At 44.7% G+C, this 20,244-nt stretch overlaps 1 protein-coding gene across 4 annotated transcripts in view; it reads left to right on the top strand.

The window, feature by feature from the left end:
* KIF3B (kinesin family member 3B) overlaps positions 1-19,924 on the top strand; it is a 40,200-nt gene extending 20,276 nt beyond the window's left edge. For all 4 annotated transcript variants that reach the window (XM_061437238.1, XM_061437239.1, XM_061437236.1 and 1 more), the window contains 8 exons: positions 1,100-2,556; positions 7,132-7,233; positions 7,446-7,568; positions 7,675-7,793; positions 12,771-12,884; positions 13,549-13,654; positions 15,759-15,937; positions 16,500-19,924. In XM_061437238.1, the coding sequence (XP_061293222.1) occupies positions 1,165-2,556; positions 7,132-7,233; positions 7,446-7,568; positions 7,675-7,793; positions 12,771-12,884; positions 13,549-13,654; positions 15,759-15,937; positions 16,500-16,596 (2,232 nt within the window). In that variant the 5' untranslated portion in view covers positions 1,100-1,164 and the 3' untranslated portion in view covers positions 16,597-19,924. The remainder of the gene's footprint in view (positions 1-1,099; positions 2,557-7,131; positions 7,234-7,445; positions 7,569-7,674; positions 7,794-12,770; positions 12,885-13,548; positions 13,655-15,758; positions 15,938-16,499) is intronic.
* Positions 19,925-20,244: the final 320 nt, after the last annotated feature.

Genomic DNA, 20,244 nt, shown 5'->3' on the forward strand with positions numbered 1-20,244 from the left:
TTTTAAAAACCCTTGGTTTGAGGTTTTGGGGAGTTTAACATCATCATATGTATCTCTTTGCTCTAATTTGCTTGCTCCCTACCCCTTCCCAGAGAACCCATCTAATCATCCTTTCTTCTGCTCCATGAGTTTTTAGCACCAAATGAAGTTCTTTTTTGTTTTTACTTAAAAATTTCTTAATCTATTTTCTTATTTGCATTCAAATTTTTAAAAATTTATTGACTGGATAAGTGCTTTCTATGTGATGCATTACCCCACATCCTTGTTTATTTGAACACATTTTGCACAAGCCACAGTTGATTTTAGAATGGAAAAGTATTATTAGTACAAGATAGGAAATTCAAACAGTGCTAATGAGTGTATAGTGAAAAGTGCTTTTTTTCTTTCTCTCGATCTCTGAGTGTCCTCTGGCCCGTAGTTCCCCTCCCGAGGTTGCCGCTGTTACACTTTGACACGTATGCTTCTAATACTGTAGCACGCGTATGTACACTGTGCTATAGACGCTGTTCCTCGTCCAGGTTTTTCACTTAACAGCATGTCTTGGTTTAGGATTATGTTTAGATTAACACATTCTTCTTAGCAACTGCACAGGATTCCACAGTATATATTAAATTTATTTCCTCACCCCCTCTTGATGGGAATTGGGGTTGTCCACAATCTATTGCTACCACAGATGATGCCACAACAGATATCCTTCTATCTGTAGGATAAATTCTTAGAAATACAACTGCTAGATCAAAGGGGCTTTGCATTTTAAATTTAGATAGATAGTTCCAAATGGCTCTATGCAGAGGTTATGGTAGTTCCATAGCATATAAGGTTACTTGGGCTTTTATAAAGCTTCCAGCCACCTCAACCTGTAGTATAGGATAAAATATACATTGAAGAGTGGACAAGCTAGTTAACACTGTTGATGGAGTAGGGTTTTTATTTTTCCCTCTGCAACTGGTTAAGATCCCATCAGGAAATAGCCATTTGTAGTAGTTACTAAGTATGGCTGTCAGAAGGTTGGCTAGATGGAGGTGACCTAGGTGTGTAATCAGCCCCCAGTGACAACTGTACTGTCTGTGCTTAACTTTTTTTCTTTCCTTTCCCCTAGGACCCTAGCATCCTGAGATATTTTTGGATTCATAGCCCTTAAGAGTGACCTGGTCAGAGGTCATCATGTCAAAGCTGAAAAGCTCAGAATCAGTCCGGGTGGTGGTTCGCTGTAGGCCCATGAATGGCAAGGAAAAGGCTGCTTCATACGACAAGGTGGTGGACGTGGACGTGAAGCTAGGGCAGGTGTCTGTCAAGAACCCCAAGGGAGTGGCGCATGAAATGCCCAAGACCTTCACTTTTGATGCTGTCTACGACTGGAACGCCAAACAGTTTGAACTCTATGATGAGACCTTCCGACCACTGGTGGACTCCGTCCTTCAGGGTTTCAATGGGACAATTTTTGCCTATGGACAGACGGGGACTGGGAAAACCTACACAATGGAAGGAGTCCGGGGTGACCCTGAAAAAAGAGGGGTCATCCCTAACTCGTTTGATCACATCTTCACCCATATCTCTCGATCCCAGAATCAACAGTACTTGGTCAGGGCTTCTTACTTGGAGATCTACCAGGAGGAGATCCGAGACCTGCTCTCCAAAGATCAGACCAAAAGGCTCGAGCTGAAAGAGAGGCCTGACACCGGGGTGTACGTGAAAGACCTGTCTTCCTTCGTTACCAAGAGCGTGAAGGAAATAGAGCATGTGATGAACGTGGGGAACCAGAACCGTTCTGTTGGGGCCACCAACATGAATGAGCACAGTTCCCGTTCACATGCAATTTTTGTCATCACCATCGAATGCAGTGAGGTGGGCCTCGACGGTGAAAACCACATCCGGGTAGGGAAGCTGAACCTTGTAGATCTTGCTGGCAGTGAACGGCAGGCCAAGACCGGTGCGCAAGGGGAAAGGTTGAAGGAAGCAACCAAGATCAACCTGTCCCTCTCGGCCTTGGGTAATGTCATTTCTGCCCTGGTGGATGGAAAAAGCACTCATATTCCATATCGGGACTCCAAGCTTACCAGGCTCCTCCAGGATTCTCTTGGTGGCAATGCTAAAACTGTGATGGTGGCCAATGTGGGGCCCGCCTCTTACAATGTAGAAGAGACCCTAACCACTCTAAGGTATGCCAACCGTGCCAAAAACATTAAGAACAAGCCAAGGGTCAATGAGGACCCTAAGGACGCCCTTCTTCGAGAATTCCAGGAAGAGATTGCTCGGCTCAAGGCCCAGTTAGAGAAACGGTCCATTGGTAGAAGGAAGAGGCGAGAGAAGCGGAGGGGGGTTGGGGGTGGGGAAGAGGAGGAGGAGGAGGGAGAAGAGGGGGAGGAGGAAGGGGATGACAAGGATGATTATTGGCGGGAACAGCAAGAGAAACTGGAGATCGAGAAGCGGGCCATTGTTGAGGACCACAGCTTGGTTGCAGAGGAAAAGAAGAGGCTGCTGAAGGAGAAGGAGAAAAAGATGGAGGATCTGCGGCGGGAGAAGGATGCTGCTGAGGTGCTCGGGGCCAAAATCAAGGTACTGTACCCTACCTTAGGCCTGTTCTTTTTTCATTCTAATTTTTTTGTTTTGTCAAAAAAATGATATGAGGAATGATGTTGATATTCAGTGCCCAAGGGCTTCCTTAGTAGCTCAGGTGGTAAAGAATCTGCCTGCAATATAGGAGACCCCGGTTTGATTCCTGGGTCAGGAAGATCCCCTGGAGAAGGGATAGGCTACCCACTCTACTTTTCATGGGTTTACCTGGTGGCTCAGACGGTAAAGAATCCACCTGCAAAGCAGGAGACTTGGGTTCAATCCCTGGGTTGGGAAAATCCCCTGGAGGAGGGCATGGCAACCCACTCCAGTATTCTTGCCTGGAGAATCTTTGACAGTAATATCCATGTGCCCCTCTCCCTTCCCCAGTATAAGAAACAGAATAGCATCTGTATCTTCACAAACTCTTGTGCCCCTACCTCCCCAGAGGTAACCGTTACCTTGGATTTGGTGTTTATTCTTTCTTTGCTTTTCTTTATAGTTTACCCAAATGTGTATATATGTGTATATATATATCTCTACATAAGAGAGCATTTTGTGTATGCTCAGTCGCTTCAGTCATGTCCTACTCTGTGTTATCCTATGGACTGTAGCCTGCCCGGCTCCTCTGTCCATGGGATTCTCCAGGCAAGAATACTGGAGTGGGTTGCTGTGCCTTCCTCCAGGGGATCTTCCTGACCCAGGGATTGAACCCGCATCTCCTGCGTCTCCTGAATTGCAAGCAGATTCTTTACCCACTAAACCACCTGTTCAGTTCAGTTCAGTTCAGTTGCTCAGTCGTGTCCAACTCTTTGCGACCCCATGAATCCCAGCACGCCAGGCCTCCCTGTCCATCACCAACTCCCAGAGTTCATCCAGACTCACGTCCATCGAGTCGGTGATGCCATCCAGCCATCTCATCCTCTGTCGTCCCCTTCTCCTCCTGCCCCCAATCCCTCCCAGCATCAGAGTCTTTTCCAATGAGTCAACTCTTCGCACAAGGTGGCCAAAGTATTGGAGTTTCAGCTTTAGCATCAGTCCTTCCAAAGAATACCCAGGACTGATCTCCTTTAGGATGGACTGGTTGGATCTCCTTGCAGTCCAAGGGACTCTCAAGAGTCTTCTCCAACACCACAGTTCAAAAACATCAATTCTTCAGCACTCAGCTTTCTTCACAGTCCAACTCTCACATCCATACATGACCACTGGAAAAACCATAGCCTTGACTAGATGGACCTTTGTTGGCAAAGTAATGTCTCTGCTTTTGAATATGCTATCTAGGTTGGTCATAACTTTCCTTCCAAGGAGTAAGCGTCTTCTAATTTCATGGCTGCAATCACCATCTGCTGTGATTTTGGAGCCCCCCAAAATAAAGTCTGACACTGTTTCCACTGTTTCCCCATCTATTTGCCATGAAGTGATGGGACTGGATGCCATGATCTTAGTTTTCTGAATGTTGAGTTTTAAGCCAACTTTTTCACTCTCCTCTTTCACTTTCATCAAGAGGCTTTTGAGTTCCTCTTCACTTTCTGCCATAAGGGTGGTGTCATCTGCATATCTGAGGTTACTGATATTTCTCCCGGCAATCTTGATTCCAGCTAGTGCTTCTTCCAGTCCAGCGTTTCTCATGATGTCCTCTGCATAAAGGTCTTTTTAGTTTCACATAATTTTTAACTTTCATATCAATTGAATCCCACTGCTGTGATCTACTTTTATTTGCTAAATGTTACGTTAATGAAATTTATCCATTTTGATGCCTGGAACTGTGATTCATTCATTCTGCTCTGAGACTTCCGTGGCATTCCATTCTCCTGATAGTGTGGGTTGTTTTAGTTTTCTTGCCCTGAATTCCTTGTCCTTGAGGAGAACTTGTGTGGGTGAGAGTTTCTTGCTTGACACCATCAGGTCTTAGGGTGTGTATAGCTTCAACTTCACCAGACAGCAACACATAGCTTTCTTACGTGGTCATGTGTGTTGATGCTTCTACCAGGGGGGTGTGAGTCCAGGTTGTTCCCCATTCTTAGCAACACTTGTGATTAGCAGGCTTGAATTTTTGTCTGTCTGGTAGATAAACAATGGCGTCTGCTTGTGGTTTTCCTATGCAGGGTGCCTGATTAGGCAAGATCACCCCCTGGGTGCTCCCTTGCAGTCAGGCCCTGTATGCCAGTGTCTGAGTAGAATTCTAGAGTGTGGAGGCGCCCATGTGTTGCCTGTTCTTTCTGGCACCAATTCCCTTGAGTGCCTGGACTCTGGGCCGCCAAAGGGCTTTCCTGGCAGAGAAGAGCAGAGCGCTGGCTGTGGAAAACCGAGGATGACCACTGCTTGACAACACGCCAGAATTCCTTTGAAGCGTTGGGTTCTGTCTTGTAGTGTTTATGTAGACTTTGATTTCTACTCTAAAATGTGTCTATGTTTATTAATTTTTTAAAAAATGACAGTGATCTCTTTCCTGCCTCCCCTTCCCCCACCATGTGAAGCTGTACTTTATCTGTGGCATCATAGTAGCCCTTTCACAGAGCTGGGTCCTGTTTGACTTCAGAGGTAGGGATCGTTTGTAGGACTCTCAAGACCTGGTGTGAAAATGGAGTCACATACAGCACAATCAGGAAGTAACTGTGTTCGGGGGGCTTACTCTGGGGTTCTGTTACGTCACTTGACCCTTCCTGACTCCTGCACTGTGCAACTGGGTATGCTTGTGTTTGATCTGCATGTGGTATTTTTAAAGATCACGGCTTTTATTCAAGCCCAGGAGCACCTAGACTCTAAACAACCTGGCGTAGTCGGGCAACTCTCAGAAGCCGAGTGTGGCCAGACTCAGCATCACCTCAGGTCACTGGACCTCTTACACGTTTTATTTTTGGGAGAATGACATGACATCTGTCTTTCTCAATCCCTAGATGATATACAGTCATAGGACAAAAGAATTTTAGAGCTGGGAGTGTGTTGGGGGTGGTGATTACTAATCAGTCCAGCCTTTTCATTTTGAAAGAAGCGGAAAGTCTCAGGGGCTGAAACGTGACAGCAGGGGTAGACGTTTCTTTAAAGCAAGGTTACGGAGTTTTCTGAGTCCATGCTTGTCAGGCGCAAATCATTCCCCTGGCTTCAGCCCTCATCTAAATGCTGAGTTTTCAGTCTGTATGGTTAGCCCAGAGCTGTCTGCTAACATCCCAGCTGATGGCCTCTGCCTGCTGGGTGTTTCCACGGAGATGCCCAGGGCCACACAGAGCCTGCTTCGGCCTGCCTTTACTCAGTCCGGCCAGACTCCTCCCTGGGAGTTATCATTGCCAGCTGCTACTCGCTCTCCCTCGGTCTCTGAATCCTGCCTCTCTCGGACCCATCCACCTTGCTCTCCCAGCCTCTCCTGCCCCAGCTCAGGCCTGAAACCTTAAAACAGCCTCCTGTCTGCCCTCACTCCACCCAGCCTGCCCTTTTCCAGTTATTCTTCCTGTTGCAGGGGAGTTTTGTTTCTAAAACACAGATCTGGTTATGTATCTTAATGCTCAAAGGAGACGTCAGTGGTTCCTGCAGTTCTCAGGGTCAAGCTTAGTCTCCCAAACAAGACTTGGAGGTTTTTTAACTACCCCCTGATTGCTTTGCCAACTTCATGTATCACCACTCTCTACCCTACTCTCTGAAAACAATTTTTCTTCCTTAGCTGTTTCCTATTTTTACTTTAGCACTCTTGTAGCTGTCCCTTGAGACAGGAAGGTTTTTCCCTGACTGCCTTTGGGAAGAGCCTGAATTCCCTCCTTCCCATGTGCCTCTCCTAGTATTACTCTGTCCTTTCCTCATGATAAGATCTGACTCCATCTGATAAGAACCTGCTTACTTATGGCCCTCTGTGGACTCTCAGCTTTTGACTCATATTCATAGTGGCATCCTCAGTACCTAGTATGTAGGAGGTGCTTAATAGGTTCTAACTGAGGTCACTACTTCATACAAACAAACCAAAAATTTTCTTTAAAATATCCAGCTGAAATTCATGTATGTCTAGGGAAGCTGTGTCTTCAGTATTTCCATTATAAAGCCCTAGTGAAGCCACCACAGAGAAGGCATAGACATAGACAGAGGAGCCTGGTAGGCTGCAGTCCATGGGGTCGCTAAGAGTCGGACACGACTGAGCGACTTTACTTTGACTTTTCACTTTCATGCATTGGAGAAGGAAATGGCAGAGGAGCCTGGTAGGCTGCAGTCCATGGGGTCGCTAAGAGTCGGACACGACTGAGCGACTTTACTTTGACTTTTCACTTTCATGCATTGGAGAAGGAAATGGCAATCCACTCCAGTATTCTTGCCTGGAGAATCCCAGGGACGGGGGAGCCTGGTGGGCTGCCGTCTATGGGGTCACACAGAGTCGGACACGACTGAAGTGACTTAGCAGCAGCAGTAGCAGTGAAGCCGCCAAAGCTCCACCCAAGTGATGGGAAGGGCCCAGCTGAGCACAGTATATTTTCCCTAAGAATTTACCCACTTTGGCTCCGTCCGGAGCTCTTTGTCTTTCCTCACAGGCTTCTCTGTGAGGAGCTATGTTCTGAGTGAGACCACTCACGACATAGATTCTGCTCTTTTCTCACAAAGGCCATGGAGAGTAAGCTGCTCGTTGGAGGAAAAAATATAGTAGATCATACAAATGAACAGCAGAAAATCCTGGAGCAGAAACGGCAAGAAATTGCAGAACAGGTAACTTGTCATTCCTTTTGGGAGAGAATGGAGTGGGGTGGGGTGCGTTAATGCTACAGAGCAAATATCTTTTCTGTTAGACTCTTCAAAAGTGATGGAAAGGACATGTGTCAGCCCCTTCCTGGTGGGAGACTGATCTAGAGCACCCAGCCCCATATTCTTAAATAGACGTTGTCTGTAGGCACGCTGATCAATTTTGTGACATTGCTCAGAAACGTCGAGAAAGAGAAATCCAGCAGCAGATGGAAAGCCGAGACGAGGAGACCTTGGAACTGAAGGAGACGTACAGCTCATTGCAGCAAGAGGTGGACATCAAGACCAAGAAACTCAAAAAGGTAGGAAAGGAATGAGGCAGGCAGAGGCTCCTTGGGTGTGGGGCAGAGAGTGAACTCTGTTGTCTAGAGGGCCGCCCGGCTCAGCCGCCTCTCCTGTTGTTTCCAGCTCTTCTCTAAGCTTCAGGCAGTCAAGGCAGAGATCCATGACCTCCAAGAAGAGCACATCAAGGAGCGACAGGAGCTGGAGCAGACCCAGAATGAGCTCACCAGGGAGCTGAAACTCAAGTAAGTCCTAGGCCTTCCGGGGCACCCCAGCCACTTGCTGTGTTGTTGTTTGTTAAGTAAGAAACCCCTCAGAAGACAGGGCCCCTGCCCACTTCTCTCCATCTCTCTCCACCTTGTCTGTCTTCTGTTTATTCCTAAGAAAGTTAGTTTCTGTCTCTGCATCCCATCTGTTAACTGAATATCTTCACCAGATGATCTCCAAGTTCCTCCCACTCTGCCTTCCTGAAGCCATTATCTATTGATGAAAGGGAATCTTTTATTACTTAGAATTTTCTGAATTGTATAAGGAACACCCAAATATCCATTGCCCAGCAGTGGTGGTGGTTTAATTGCTAAGTCATGTCTGACTCTTATGATCCCATGAACTATAGCCTGCCAGGCTCCTCTGTCCATGGGATTTCCCAGGCAGGAAGGCAGGAATACTGGAGTGGGTTGCCATTTCTTTCTCCAGGGGATCTTCCTGACCCAGGGATCGAACCCAAGTCTCCTGCATTGCAGGTGGATTCTTTACTGCTGAGTTACCAGGAAAGCCCAAGATGCCATGATAAACAGTCTTTTGTCCTCCATCTTTCATAGTTTGGTTGCTTTTGGTTTTTTTGTTTGTTTGTGTTTTTTTAGGGGGGTGGGCTGCACCATGTAGCATGCAGAATCTTATTTCTCCCACCAGGACTTGAACCCATGCCTCCTTCAGTGAAAGCACTGATCTTAACCCTCATAAAAATATTTTAAAGCAAATCTTACATCATGTTACCTCATTCCTACATACTTACATATGTACCATAGTGTTGTTTTTGTTTTTTTAAATAACATCTTTATTGAGATATAATTCACATACAATACAATTCACTTATTTAAAGTATACAAGATACAAGTCAAATTTTTTTTTGGCTGCACAGCTTGGGGAATCTGTTCCCTCACCAAGGATTGAACCTGGGCCACAGCAGTGAAAGCCCGGAATCCTAACCATTAGGTGACCAGGGAACTCCCCTACAAGTCATTTAAATATGTATATATGTTTACTTCACTGTAAAGTCAACACTACAGTCTAATTTTAGAACATTTGTGTGTGCCCTCACCCAAAGAAAACGTGTACCAAGTGTTGGTCACTCCTTATTATCTCCTCCCCCAGCCTTATAAATAACTGATCTACTTTCTGACTCTGTAAATTAACCTATTATTCTGGACCTTTCATATACATGGAATTATGTGGTCTTTTGTGACTGGTTTCTTTGAATTAACATGTTTTCAGGAGTTATCCATGTTGCAGCATGTTAGCACTTCATTTTTTAGAGCTGACCCATATTATATGAATATTCCACATTTTATTTATCCATTCATCAGTTGATAGACATTTGGGTTGTCTCTGCTTTTCAGCTATAGTTAATAATGCTGCTATGAACATTTGTGTCCAAGTTTAATTGTGGACTTAACATTTTTAGTTCTCTTAGGTTATCCAAGAGTCTTAGGGATTTAGGTCTTACATTTAGTCTATGATCCATTTAGAGTTAATTTCTTCTGTGGTCTGAAGTATGGTTCCAAATGCATTCTTTTGCATGTGGACATTCACTTGTCCCAGCACCTGTTGTTGAAAAGTGTCTTCTCTCTTTGTCTTTGCATCCTTGTTGAAAATCAGTTGACCATAGTTGTAAAGGTGTATTTCTGTACCCTCTGCACTGTTATTCTGTTGAACTGTATGTCTGTCATTATGCCAGTACCACACTGCCTTATTATTTACTGTAGCTTTGTAGTAAGTTTTGAAATGAGAAAATGTGAGTGCTCTAATATTTTCTTCTTTTTCAAGATTCTTTTGGCTATTCAGGGTCTCGTGCATTTCCATATAAACTTTTAAGATCAGCTTCTCAATTTCTGCAAAAAAAAAAAAAAAAAAACAGTTGAGATCTTGATCGGAATTGTGTTGACTCTATAGATCAATTTGGAGAGTATTGTTATCTTAACAGTATTAAGTATGCTGATCCATGAACATGATGGATGTCTTTCCATTTATTTAAATCTTCTTTAATTTCTGTCATAAATGTTTGTATTTTTCATTGCATAGTCTTTGCACTTCTTTTGTTAAATTTATACCTAAGTATTTTATTTTTTTGATGCTATCATATAAGGAATTGTTTTCTTAATTTTATTTTCAGAATGTTTATTCTGAAGCTACTGGAATGTTTATTCTGAAGCTACTGTGTCAGAATTAAAATTGATTTTTGTGGATGTAATGATATATTTTCACCTAACAAAATTAACATAGTTTCTTAGTATTCTCTCATACCCTACCCATATTTGGATTTTCTTGGTTTATTTGTATTAAGATCTACATAAGGACTATATATTACATTTAGTTATTATGTCTGTTATGCTTATTTTAATCTGGAGCAACCCCTTTCCTTTTTAGAAACTTTTTTTCATAATTGTATTGTTGAAAAGGCTGGGGCAGTTAGCCTAGAGAAATATACCACATTCTGGATTTGTCAGTCTGCTTCTTCTTCATGGTGTCATTTAGCTTGTGTCTCTGTCTTCTTTACCTTCCTTTAACTGAAGGTGAACTCCAAAGGACTGGTTCTTAACCTTGATTACACACATAAATCATCGGAGGAGTTTTTAAAAATAGTGACACTTGGGTCCTACCCAAGAGATTCTGATTTCACTCGTCTAGGTAGTGGTCCTTAAACTTTCAGCAGGTACCAACCAGTTCATCTGAAGGGCTTGTTAAATGTAGATCGCTGGGCCCTACATCCAGAGAATCTGACTCAGTACATCTGGGGTGGGGCCTGAGCATTTGCATTCACAAGTACCAGCTGTTGTTTCTGCTGGTTTTTGAGCACACTTTGAGAATCACTGATCTCTCACGAGGTCTGACTAAGATATTGTAAGTGATATTAATGTGCAGCCTGGCTTGAGAACCATTGAGCTGATGGTTTCAGCCAACAATGATCTTTGTGTAACTCCATTATTTCATTAGGGGTTAAAAAATTTTTTTTAATACCAGTTCTTCCACTTCATTTGCTCAAAGTTTTCTTTAAAGAGGAACTTTCATTGAGAAGGAAATGGCAGTCCACTCCAGTATTCTCGCTTGGGAAATCTTGTGGACAGAGGAGCCTGGTGGGCTACAGTCTGTGGGGTCGCAGAGTCAGACACAACTCAGCAACGAAGCACAACTGCAGCAACAAAGACTCAGTGCAGCCAAAAATAAATAGATAAATTTTTTTAAAAAAGAACTTTTCAAAGAGATTCTTTTAATGATTAAGTTGTAAATTTGGGAAGGAGCCCTTAAAATTAAATATAGGCATGTACACCTAGAAAAAAGGTCAGAACAAAATATGTCAAAATATCTACTTCTGAGTACTGAAATTGTGTGTAATTGTTTCTCACATTTTCTTTTCTTTAAAAAAAAATTGTTTTTTTCGCCCTGCATAGAACGTAGGTTCTTAGTTCCCTGACCAGTGATCGAACCTGCACCCCCTGCCTTGGGAGGTCAGAGCGTTAACCACTTCACCACCAGGGAAGTCTCACATTTTCTAATGTATAAATGAGATCTTTAAAATCACACAAAAAAAGAACCCCAAATATATGAAAAATCATTTCTTAAATAGTCAAAGAGAAAATGTCATCTCTTCAAATTATTTTTTTTAAGGAAGTAATTTTCATTGTTCTGTCTCTTCTTCGTATCTGCTGAATAAACAGCAAGCCAGCCTGTTTCTCATGGTCCCCTCGACCTCTGTGGTGTTTGTTCTCTGTGTCTCCCATGTTCACACCCTGTTGACATTGTTCTGTCCTGAGGTCTGGAAGGAGTGCACTCAGAGAAGGGCAGGAAAAAAGTCATCACCATGGAGAGACACAGCTCAGCAGGTTCCAGTTTCATTCTCTGCCGTGTTCTCCGGGTGCTTCTCAGGCAGAGACTCTTCTCAGGAATGGTCTTCATTCGCAGGGGTCTAAGGGGCTGAAATGCATCTTGTTCTCCTCTTTGTTCTGGTGATTAGAATGTGGAGTTTTCCACCTTGGGCAACAGTCCATAGGATTGGAGGAAGGCATTTGAAACTGTAATCTGTTTTCAGCATTTTGGAAATTAAGGAGCAGGTTTAGCAGTACCAGTGGCCCTCCCCCAAGTACTTAGCACAAGTTCACTGCAGCATAGCCCAGACATTGCCTTCCACTTTATTTTTAAAAATTATTTATTTATTGGCCTCCAAAACTGTGGGATCTTAGTTCCCTGAAATCAAATCCAGGCCCCTCAAATTGGAAGTGTGGAGTCTTAGCCACTGGACCACCAGGAAAGTCCCTCCATTCCTCTTTAGTCCTTCCACCTCCTCAAGCTGCTACTCCTTGGGGAGAAATGACCTTTCCATATTCCTACGATAGCTGCTGCTAAGTTGCTTTAGTCGTGTCCGACTCTGTGCAGCCCCATAGATGGCAGCCCACCAGGCTTCCCCGTCCCTGGGATTCTCCAGGTAAGAACAGTGGAGTGGGTTGCCATTTCCTTCTCCAATGCATGAAAGTGAAAAGTGAAAGTGAAGCCGCTCAGTCGTGTTCGACTCTTAGCGACCCCATGGACTGCAGCCTACCAGGCTCCTCTGCCATTTCCTTCTCCAATGCATGAAAGTGAAAAGTCAAAGTAAAGTCGCTCAGTCGTGTCCGACTCTTAGCGACCCCATGGACTGCAGCCTACCAGGCTCCTCTGTCCATGGGATTTTCCAGGTAAAAGTACTGGAGTGGGGTGCCGTTGCCTTCTCCATTCCTACGATAGACCTGTCAGCATGCCTAGGAGTGTTTCTCTGTCTCAAGCAGGGGCCAGTGTCATTCATGACTGTACCCCAGCTCCTAGTATGATGGTAGTCCCGTTGTACCTGCTCAGTAGGTGTTGGTTGAGTGACTTGGCCCTTACCTATTACTTGCTTCATGTGGGACCAGATAGCCAGCACTCCATTCTTGTTCTTTTTCCATCTATTCGCCTGTGTATGTGTGCTCTTACAGGCATCTTATTATAGAAAACTTCATTCCTCTGGAAGAAAAAAGTAAAATTATGAATAGATCCTTCTTCGATGAAGAGGAAGATCATTGGAAATTACATCCTATAACCAGACTGGAGTAAGTCACTATTGACTTGTAATGTGGGAATGGGGTGGGCTAGAATGTTGATAAGATGGACTTGGCCAGAGGAGAATGGTAAAATGCAGTCTGATTCCTTTAAACTTGGAACCAATTGCAGCTGTGACTTTGTGGCTGCTGTAAGTTTGTGAGGTAAACGTTTGCTGACGAGTGTGGTATTAGGAATTGGGAAACATTATCATAGTGAACTTATGGCCTTTCAGCTTCCCCAGATGTCCAGTGAAGTGTGCCAGGCCAAGGGAGGGGCAGTACATAGGTGTTATCTGTCAGTCTGACTGTGTGGAGGATTCTCAGTCTCTGTCTGGATCCTGCTAGAAAGATGAGAGAAGTCTGCCAAGGATGTGGGAGTGGGGAGTGTGGACAGCTCAGCTTCATGCCTGCTATCTAAGAACTGGATGATGACTCAGAGCCCCTCCAGCTTGAAAGATGCATGATGCTCACACGTGAATCAGAAAGCAATTCAAGCAGAAAATATAAGCAGCTCCCTTCCCATTTACATGTCAGCCCTCAGTCCAGGGAGTTTCCCATTTCAGGTTCTACCTAAAGGAGGCTCAGAATTTTCTGAGTGCTAGTTCCACAGTCCCAATCCTGGGACTGTGGGACACACTCTGGCCTGGGTCTTGAGCACACAGTCCATTTCCAGGAACCAGCAGATGATGAAACGGCCAGTCTCAGCCGTGGGATACAGGAGACCGTTGAGCCAACACGCAAGAATGTCCATGATGGTTCGTCCAGACGTTCGATACAGGGTGAGAAGATTGTACTCATGTTAGAGAAACACGAGTTTAATTTATGTAAACGCTTTGATTGTACTCATGTTAGAGAAACATGAGTTAAATTTATGTAAACGCTTTGACCCGTCTGCAAAGTCACAGTTTGTATCCTGACACTTTTAAGAGGGACCTGAGGACAGCTACGTTAATAACAATTATAACAAGTAATATGTATGATTAATGAATCATAAATAACAAGGTAAACGAGAATGAGATTTAGAAAATTAGGACTAGGGAAGGAGAGAGCACAAACATACTGTAGTCCGTGTGGCCAGTACATATTAATAGTGAGTTTCAGAATGGCCTTGTGGGGAGACGGGAAAGAAAGATGTCTAACAACAGGAGATGGAGGTTCGTGAAAGAACTTGCGGTCCTTCCGTTTAACAGAATACGTGTGAGTCATGTAGTTATCTGAAGTGACATAGTTGATAACTAGTTAATGACCCAAGCATATTTTACAGTAAAAATACCAGACAGGCTTCTGTCTATAAGCACTGGCCATGCACCAGGCACTGTACTCGGCGCTTTGCTGCTCTGTCTGATTGAGCCCTCTCACTCACTCTGTGCGGTCAATCCTGTGGCTTAAAAGTTCAGGTAGCTGGTAAGTGGATGAGCCAGGAGATGCAGGTATTGTTCAGCTATAGAACAATTGGTCCTGAAAGCGCATATATGAATTAAAAAAGTGGGTGCAAAGTAAATCAAAATGTGGACTGGTAATTGCTGGTTAATGGAAGCACATTCATTTAAAATTTTCTTCTTTTTGCTTATCTGTATTTTTTATAACCATCCATGGGGATCCTCTACTATGTTTATTTATTTAGGCTGCACTGCAGGGCTTATGGGATCTTAGTTTCCCCGACCAGGGTTGGCACCTGGACCACAGCAGTGAAAGCACCAAGTCCTAGCCACTGAGCCACCAGGGAATTCTCTGAATTACTTTTATGATGAAAGCTTGTCACTTAAAAATTTTAAGATGTTTTTGAGTCTCCCTTGGCAGCCAGAGCAAGGCAGATTAGGACTAGTTAACTCTTCAATTACCGTTCTTCCTGGCACTGAGTTATTCTGAATAAGGAAAACAAAAGCAAAAAAGAGGTTATCAGATGTGGCTTTATGTCGTGGAAGATGAGGGATGTGTCAGAGTCCTCAGAAGCGTTTTTCTAGCAGTTTCAGAGGGTACATATCTTGCCAGTTTATTTCATGTCTTCAGCCTAAAAACATGATTTTAAAGCCAACAAGTCAAATACATGGGTTTCCAGGGGGCTTACCTTGATCCAGAGATAGAATTTCAAGCAGTGGCTTTCAGATGATTTTTAGCAATGGACCTGCTCCATTGAGAGCCATGTTGTACAGTATCTCGATACGTAAAATTGATCAACGGAGCCACTCCATTCTCTCCCCTAACCTCCCAGCTGGTTTCCCTCACGCCCCCGCCAGGGCCTTGGGGCTTGAACTCCACTGAGTGGGAGGAGCTAGAGGGGAAGATGTGGAGCCATGGGTGTTCTTCCCTCGTCACCCTCGGCTTGGTGTTTAGGGGCCAGGAAAAGGCCCACCGCAGAATATCGAGTGACGGAATCTATCTACAAGGCCAGTTATGAGGCAGAGCCTGGTCTGATTTTCAAAATCTGATAATAAGCACATATACTGCACCCTGCACACACTACGTATATGCCCCATACCTGCTTCCTTCCCTCTACAGCCAGAAAATTCATCAGAGCTGCTGTAGGTATGGAGATTATTGATGACTACGATTTTCTTTTGCATATCTTTTTGTATTTTTATACTGTCTACAATAAATAAGTTGTACTTAATTTATTATTTTCTCTTGATTATTCCCCTTAGGGTGCAATACGCATTCTTTTTGTTTTTTAAAGGAAAATAGAGAAAAGCATAGAAAGTAAAATAAAAGTCATCTGAAATGGCACCAGGAAAAAAGTTATAAAAGTACATTGCTTTTTTTAAACACATCCTTGGTAGGCTTTGAGTAGCAAGCAATCCGAGGTTCTGTTCTTGGGTTTAGATTGTTTGAAGTCCTTTTGTCTGATTGAATGCAATCCTAGCTGTCTTGGCTCTGCTTCTGCAGGCAGAAAACATCATGCTGCTGGAGCTGGACATGCCCAGTCGGACCACCAGAGACTATGAGGGCCCCGCCATCGCCCCCAAGGTCCAGGCTGCATTGGATGCGGCTCTACAGGATGAGGATGAGATACAGGTGGATGCGTCATCCTTTGAAAGCACTGCACATAAGAAAACCAAGGCCAGGTGAGTGGCTTTGGGGACGTGTTTGAACAAGGACAGATAAGGGGAGAGGGTAGCAAATGTGCTTGTTTATCACAGAACTAAGTGGCAAAGCCCGAGTTAACCTCGGTCTGTCTGCATCCACAGCCCAGGCTCTGAGCCTCAATTTAAATAACCAGCCACTTAATTTGGTGCTCAATTAGAAATCCTGTCTTATTAAATTCCGGATTAGAAGTTTAAGGAAAATAACTGAGTGCAAAGCCAAAAATGGAAGGAATTTTACCTGCATACTTAGTTTTTTTGTTTTTCCTTCTTACCAATTTGGAGAAGACAGTCAAGATGTAATTTTAATGGAAGAACAATTGCTGAGAATCAGAGTCCCTCCCTGAGGTGTCATCCATCCATTGTCGGGTCATGTTGGCTATCCGAGAGGGTCACGCTGTGCCAGTCTCTGGTGGTTTTACAATTGAAAGTCCATGAGGCAAGGCCACTCTGAGACATAATGGCCATTAATGGGAAGGGAGGCTTATCTGCATCAGAGACAGCGATGGGATGTGTAATGGACATATGTGCTTGACTCTTGCAGGCCTAAAAGTGGAAGGAAGTCGGGCTCCTCCTCTTCTTCCTCAGGAACCCCCGCATCTCAGCTTTATCCACAGCCTCGGGGGCTAGTTCCAAAGTAAAGCCACTTCCCCCTCTCCCAGGTTACAAACAGCCTTGCCTTCTGGGAGAAGAGACAAGCAAAAACCTGCAGAGAGGACTTGACCCCAAACTCAGAACCATTCCCCTGGGGAAAAGCAATGGCCTCTTCGCCGATGAACCAACTTAATCTGGTTGAACATGCTGGTCGTAAGACGGCACTCAGCTCCTCTAGGACTTGTCCTTTAATTAGCATCTCAGAACTGCCTGGATAAGGTAAAGTGTGATAGCTGGGGTGGAAAGCAAGAGAGTGACCGGTGACCTTGCTTCCCTTCTCCCTTGCCACCTCCTCTCCTTTTCCTTGCTGTCCCATCCTCTCCCCTCTACTTTTCTAGCCTGTTCTTTATACTGGGCTCCCTTCTTGTTGAACAATAGGGCAAAATCAGGAGTCACATCAGCAGACCAACTCTTTGGAGCCTCAGGATAAAGTGGCAGTGAGTCTGAAAAGCGAAAGTCCTAGAACTTGAGCAGGTGCTCGTTCTTATAGGTAGAAAATGAGAAATCTCATTTGGAGCTAAGCCTCTGAGGGGCACGGTCCATGCACCTCAGTAAGAAGTGGATCTGCTTTTGGGATCTGCTGAAGGAGCAGATATTTTCCAAGGAAACTGCCAACTTCTGCTCCAGAAGGATTCCATGTCAGAAGCAATAGAAATAACACTTCCTCTGCCTCCTTGGAGAGTTTAGGGAAACAGCTTCTTTAGAACCTCAAAACCATGACCATCTTATCCAAGACGTGAATCTGTAAGTTGATGCCATGTCCATACGCCATGTCACTTTGCTCTTTATTGGTCACCATCTATTTCCATGCACATTTCTCTGAGCGAACCTGCCTGGGCCCATGTTCTGCAGTGGGCCTGTATTTTGGGCAAAGAGAGGCTGTCCCTGCCTTCTCTGATGGGACCAGAGCTGGGGGCACGAGACACAGAGAAGCACTTCTGCATCCCCTGTTTTTTTCCATCCTTGCATAGAGAGCATTGGGGTGACGAGGTAGGTGCCAAGATGGTGTCGTGAGGCTCGGTGCAGTGGCAAAGGAAGATGTGACAGCTGGAGCGGCAGAGGAGTCCTGCCTGCCTCCAGCAGAAGACTCACTGAATCCTAGAACTGGGGCTCCCCCCAGGCAGAGCCCGGGGCAGTAGCGAGGCATGGCCGTGTGATCGAATAGTTCAGAGGAGTTAGGAGTTCCCGTTTACATATACTGGTTTGGTTTGTAAGTTTTAGTTCTCTGTATTATTGAAATTCAGAATTTGGCTTTATGTTGGTCATTAGGTGGATGTTACTCATTCCCCCCCATGAGAAACTTATAAGTGTGTGTGGGTGTGCAAGCACAGTGGTGCCTATGTTCTTTGAATGTGTCGTGTGTGTCTGTAAGAGAGAGACCAAGAACTTGCCCGACTTTAGAAATACACTAACGTGCAGTTGTTGCCTTTGTCTGTATTAAAGGCCCGCTGAATGACTAATCCAGGCTGGAAGCTCCCACGTGGGGGTCTGAGTCCATGAGCCAAGCCTGAGGGGACAGTATGTGTCCCTAGTCGGCCACACCGACGCACCTTGCTGGCACCGTGCCTCGGGAAGGTGGCGACTCAGTGGGCCTTGAGTTATATTTTAACTCAGCTGCTCAGTTCCCAGAGCACATTTCTGGATCAGAACCTGCGGGAAAGAGGAGGTACCGAGTGCAATGTCTTAGCGTCCTGCAAATGGAGATCGGTCGTCTACCAGCTTATCTCCTGTTTAGTAACCATTCTTTCTGAACCCAGGGCCCTTTTCAGCAATTCGCGGAGCATGATGGAGGCATCTCTCTTCTTTCTCGGGATCAAACTCTGTTCTTTATTATTTACTGAGAATGTCCCTGTTTGAACAGGAACTATATGATGGGGTGGGTAGCCTAAGATGGTGACCTGCTGGTTACACCTGTCTCTTGCACTACATTTCCTTGAAGCTGAACAGAATCAGACCTGAATCTGATCTGTAGGCTGAACATTTCCATCTAGGAAGTCTGAGAATTAAAAATTGCAGATAACCCTGTAGCTGAATACGGATGTCTCAAGGTGACTGTTCTGACCATGGGTGGTTGAATGACCATGGAACTTTTCTAAGAAGGCAAAAGAAGTAAGCCAAGTTGACAGGCAGGGTCATGAAAACAGGCCTGCCTTGTACTCAGCTGTGTTCATCTGGTGGTCTGTGAAATGAAGAAGAAGAACACCTGGCTGGAGGTTGAGTCTCTGGTGCTTTTCTTCTCTCAAAATGGATCTGATAAATATTCGAAGAGAGGAGAGTGTCCTGCTGCCACCAGGAAGCTGCTGCCTTGGGCTCTGAATTGAGCCAAAGGTGTAGACCTACCAAGATGACTGAGGGACCAGGTTTTTATTGTCTGTAGTCATGCTAGAATGTTCCAAGCCCTCTGAGCACCTTCATGTCAGCAGCAACTAATGATATCTGGCAGCAAGGCCCCAGGATCTAATAAGCTCATCTGAGAGAAGGAGTTTGAGACAAACGTGCAACCGCCCGCAGGAATGCATCTGGTTTCAGATTTCAAATCCCGTGTCTCCCAGGTCCCTGGATTCAGAACTCAAGGCCACAAATCATAGGCATGAAGCACTTTCTTAAGACTCCACCCTAACGTTGGATGGCTCCCCATCGAATGCCTGCATGCTGCTTGAATGGCACCACCCGCATCTCCACGACCACAGGCATCAAGAGAGTTGCTCAGCTCCGGCGTGGGCCACGCTCTACTTCTCCTGTGTGACTCTTGTAAGTGCCCCTTCACTGAATGTAGAATCGTTGCCAAGTTTGTGAGAAGTGTCCATTCTTTGTCAACTTGGGATATCAGTCCAGCCTCACATTTCCCACTGGAGGTCGAGGCTTGGTGTGAACACCACCTTGGGCCATCTCAGCACCATCAGTGGACGAAAATGGGGCTGCTAATACACTCTAAAAGCCATAATCAGAATGCTCGAAGGACCTGGATAAACAGCGGGCCTGGCTACTGTCTGTCGTGCAAGGTTGTTGTCTTGCACTGTTTGGAAATCTGCCCCCGCTCCTCCCTGCCCTCACTTCCTGAATGAAATGCTTCTGAGGTTGTTTATGAAAGGAGTGATCCTGGGGCAGGCAGGAGGCAGTGGGCTTTATGGCTCCTTGGAGTTACTGTTGATCTTGACCTTCTCTTTGGCTACCTTGAGACAAAGAATATGCCAATACTTGGGGCTCTGAGTTTTATAGTCAATATTTATTTGTATCATCTCTTTGTCTAGGAATGTAAAAGTGACTCTAAACTAAGATGTGTAATAAAAATCAGATTTATTGTACCTCCAAAAAGGTGTCCTCATAAATGACTGATGCTTCTGAGAATGACATGGTGGTGACTGACACACTGCCAATTTCTTTTAAACATTTGAATGTTTCTAGTGGAAGGAGGGTGGGAGTGGAACATGAAGACTGAGTTGGAATGTTGGCATTTAAAAAATATAGCAGCAAGGTAAAGGGACATGAAAGAGTGACAAAAGAATGCTTTTTGTGGTTTTCCATGGAAGTTCCTAAGACAGGCATGAAATTACTTTTAATTTCTGTGTTTTGTTTTTTAATGTTTCTTTACATTTATTATATACTTCAGAATATACATTTTTTAACAAAAATAT

Source organism: Bos javanicus, chromosome 13, assembly GCF_032452875.1.
Source record: "Bos javanicus breed banteng chromosome 13, ARS-OSU_banteng_1.0, whole genome shotgun sequence".
Lineage (NCBI taxonomy): Eukaryota > Metazoa > Chordata > Mammalia > Artiodactyla > Bovidae > Bos > Bos javanicus.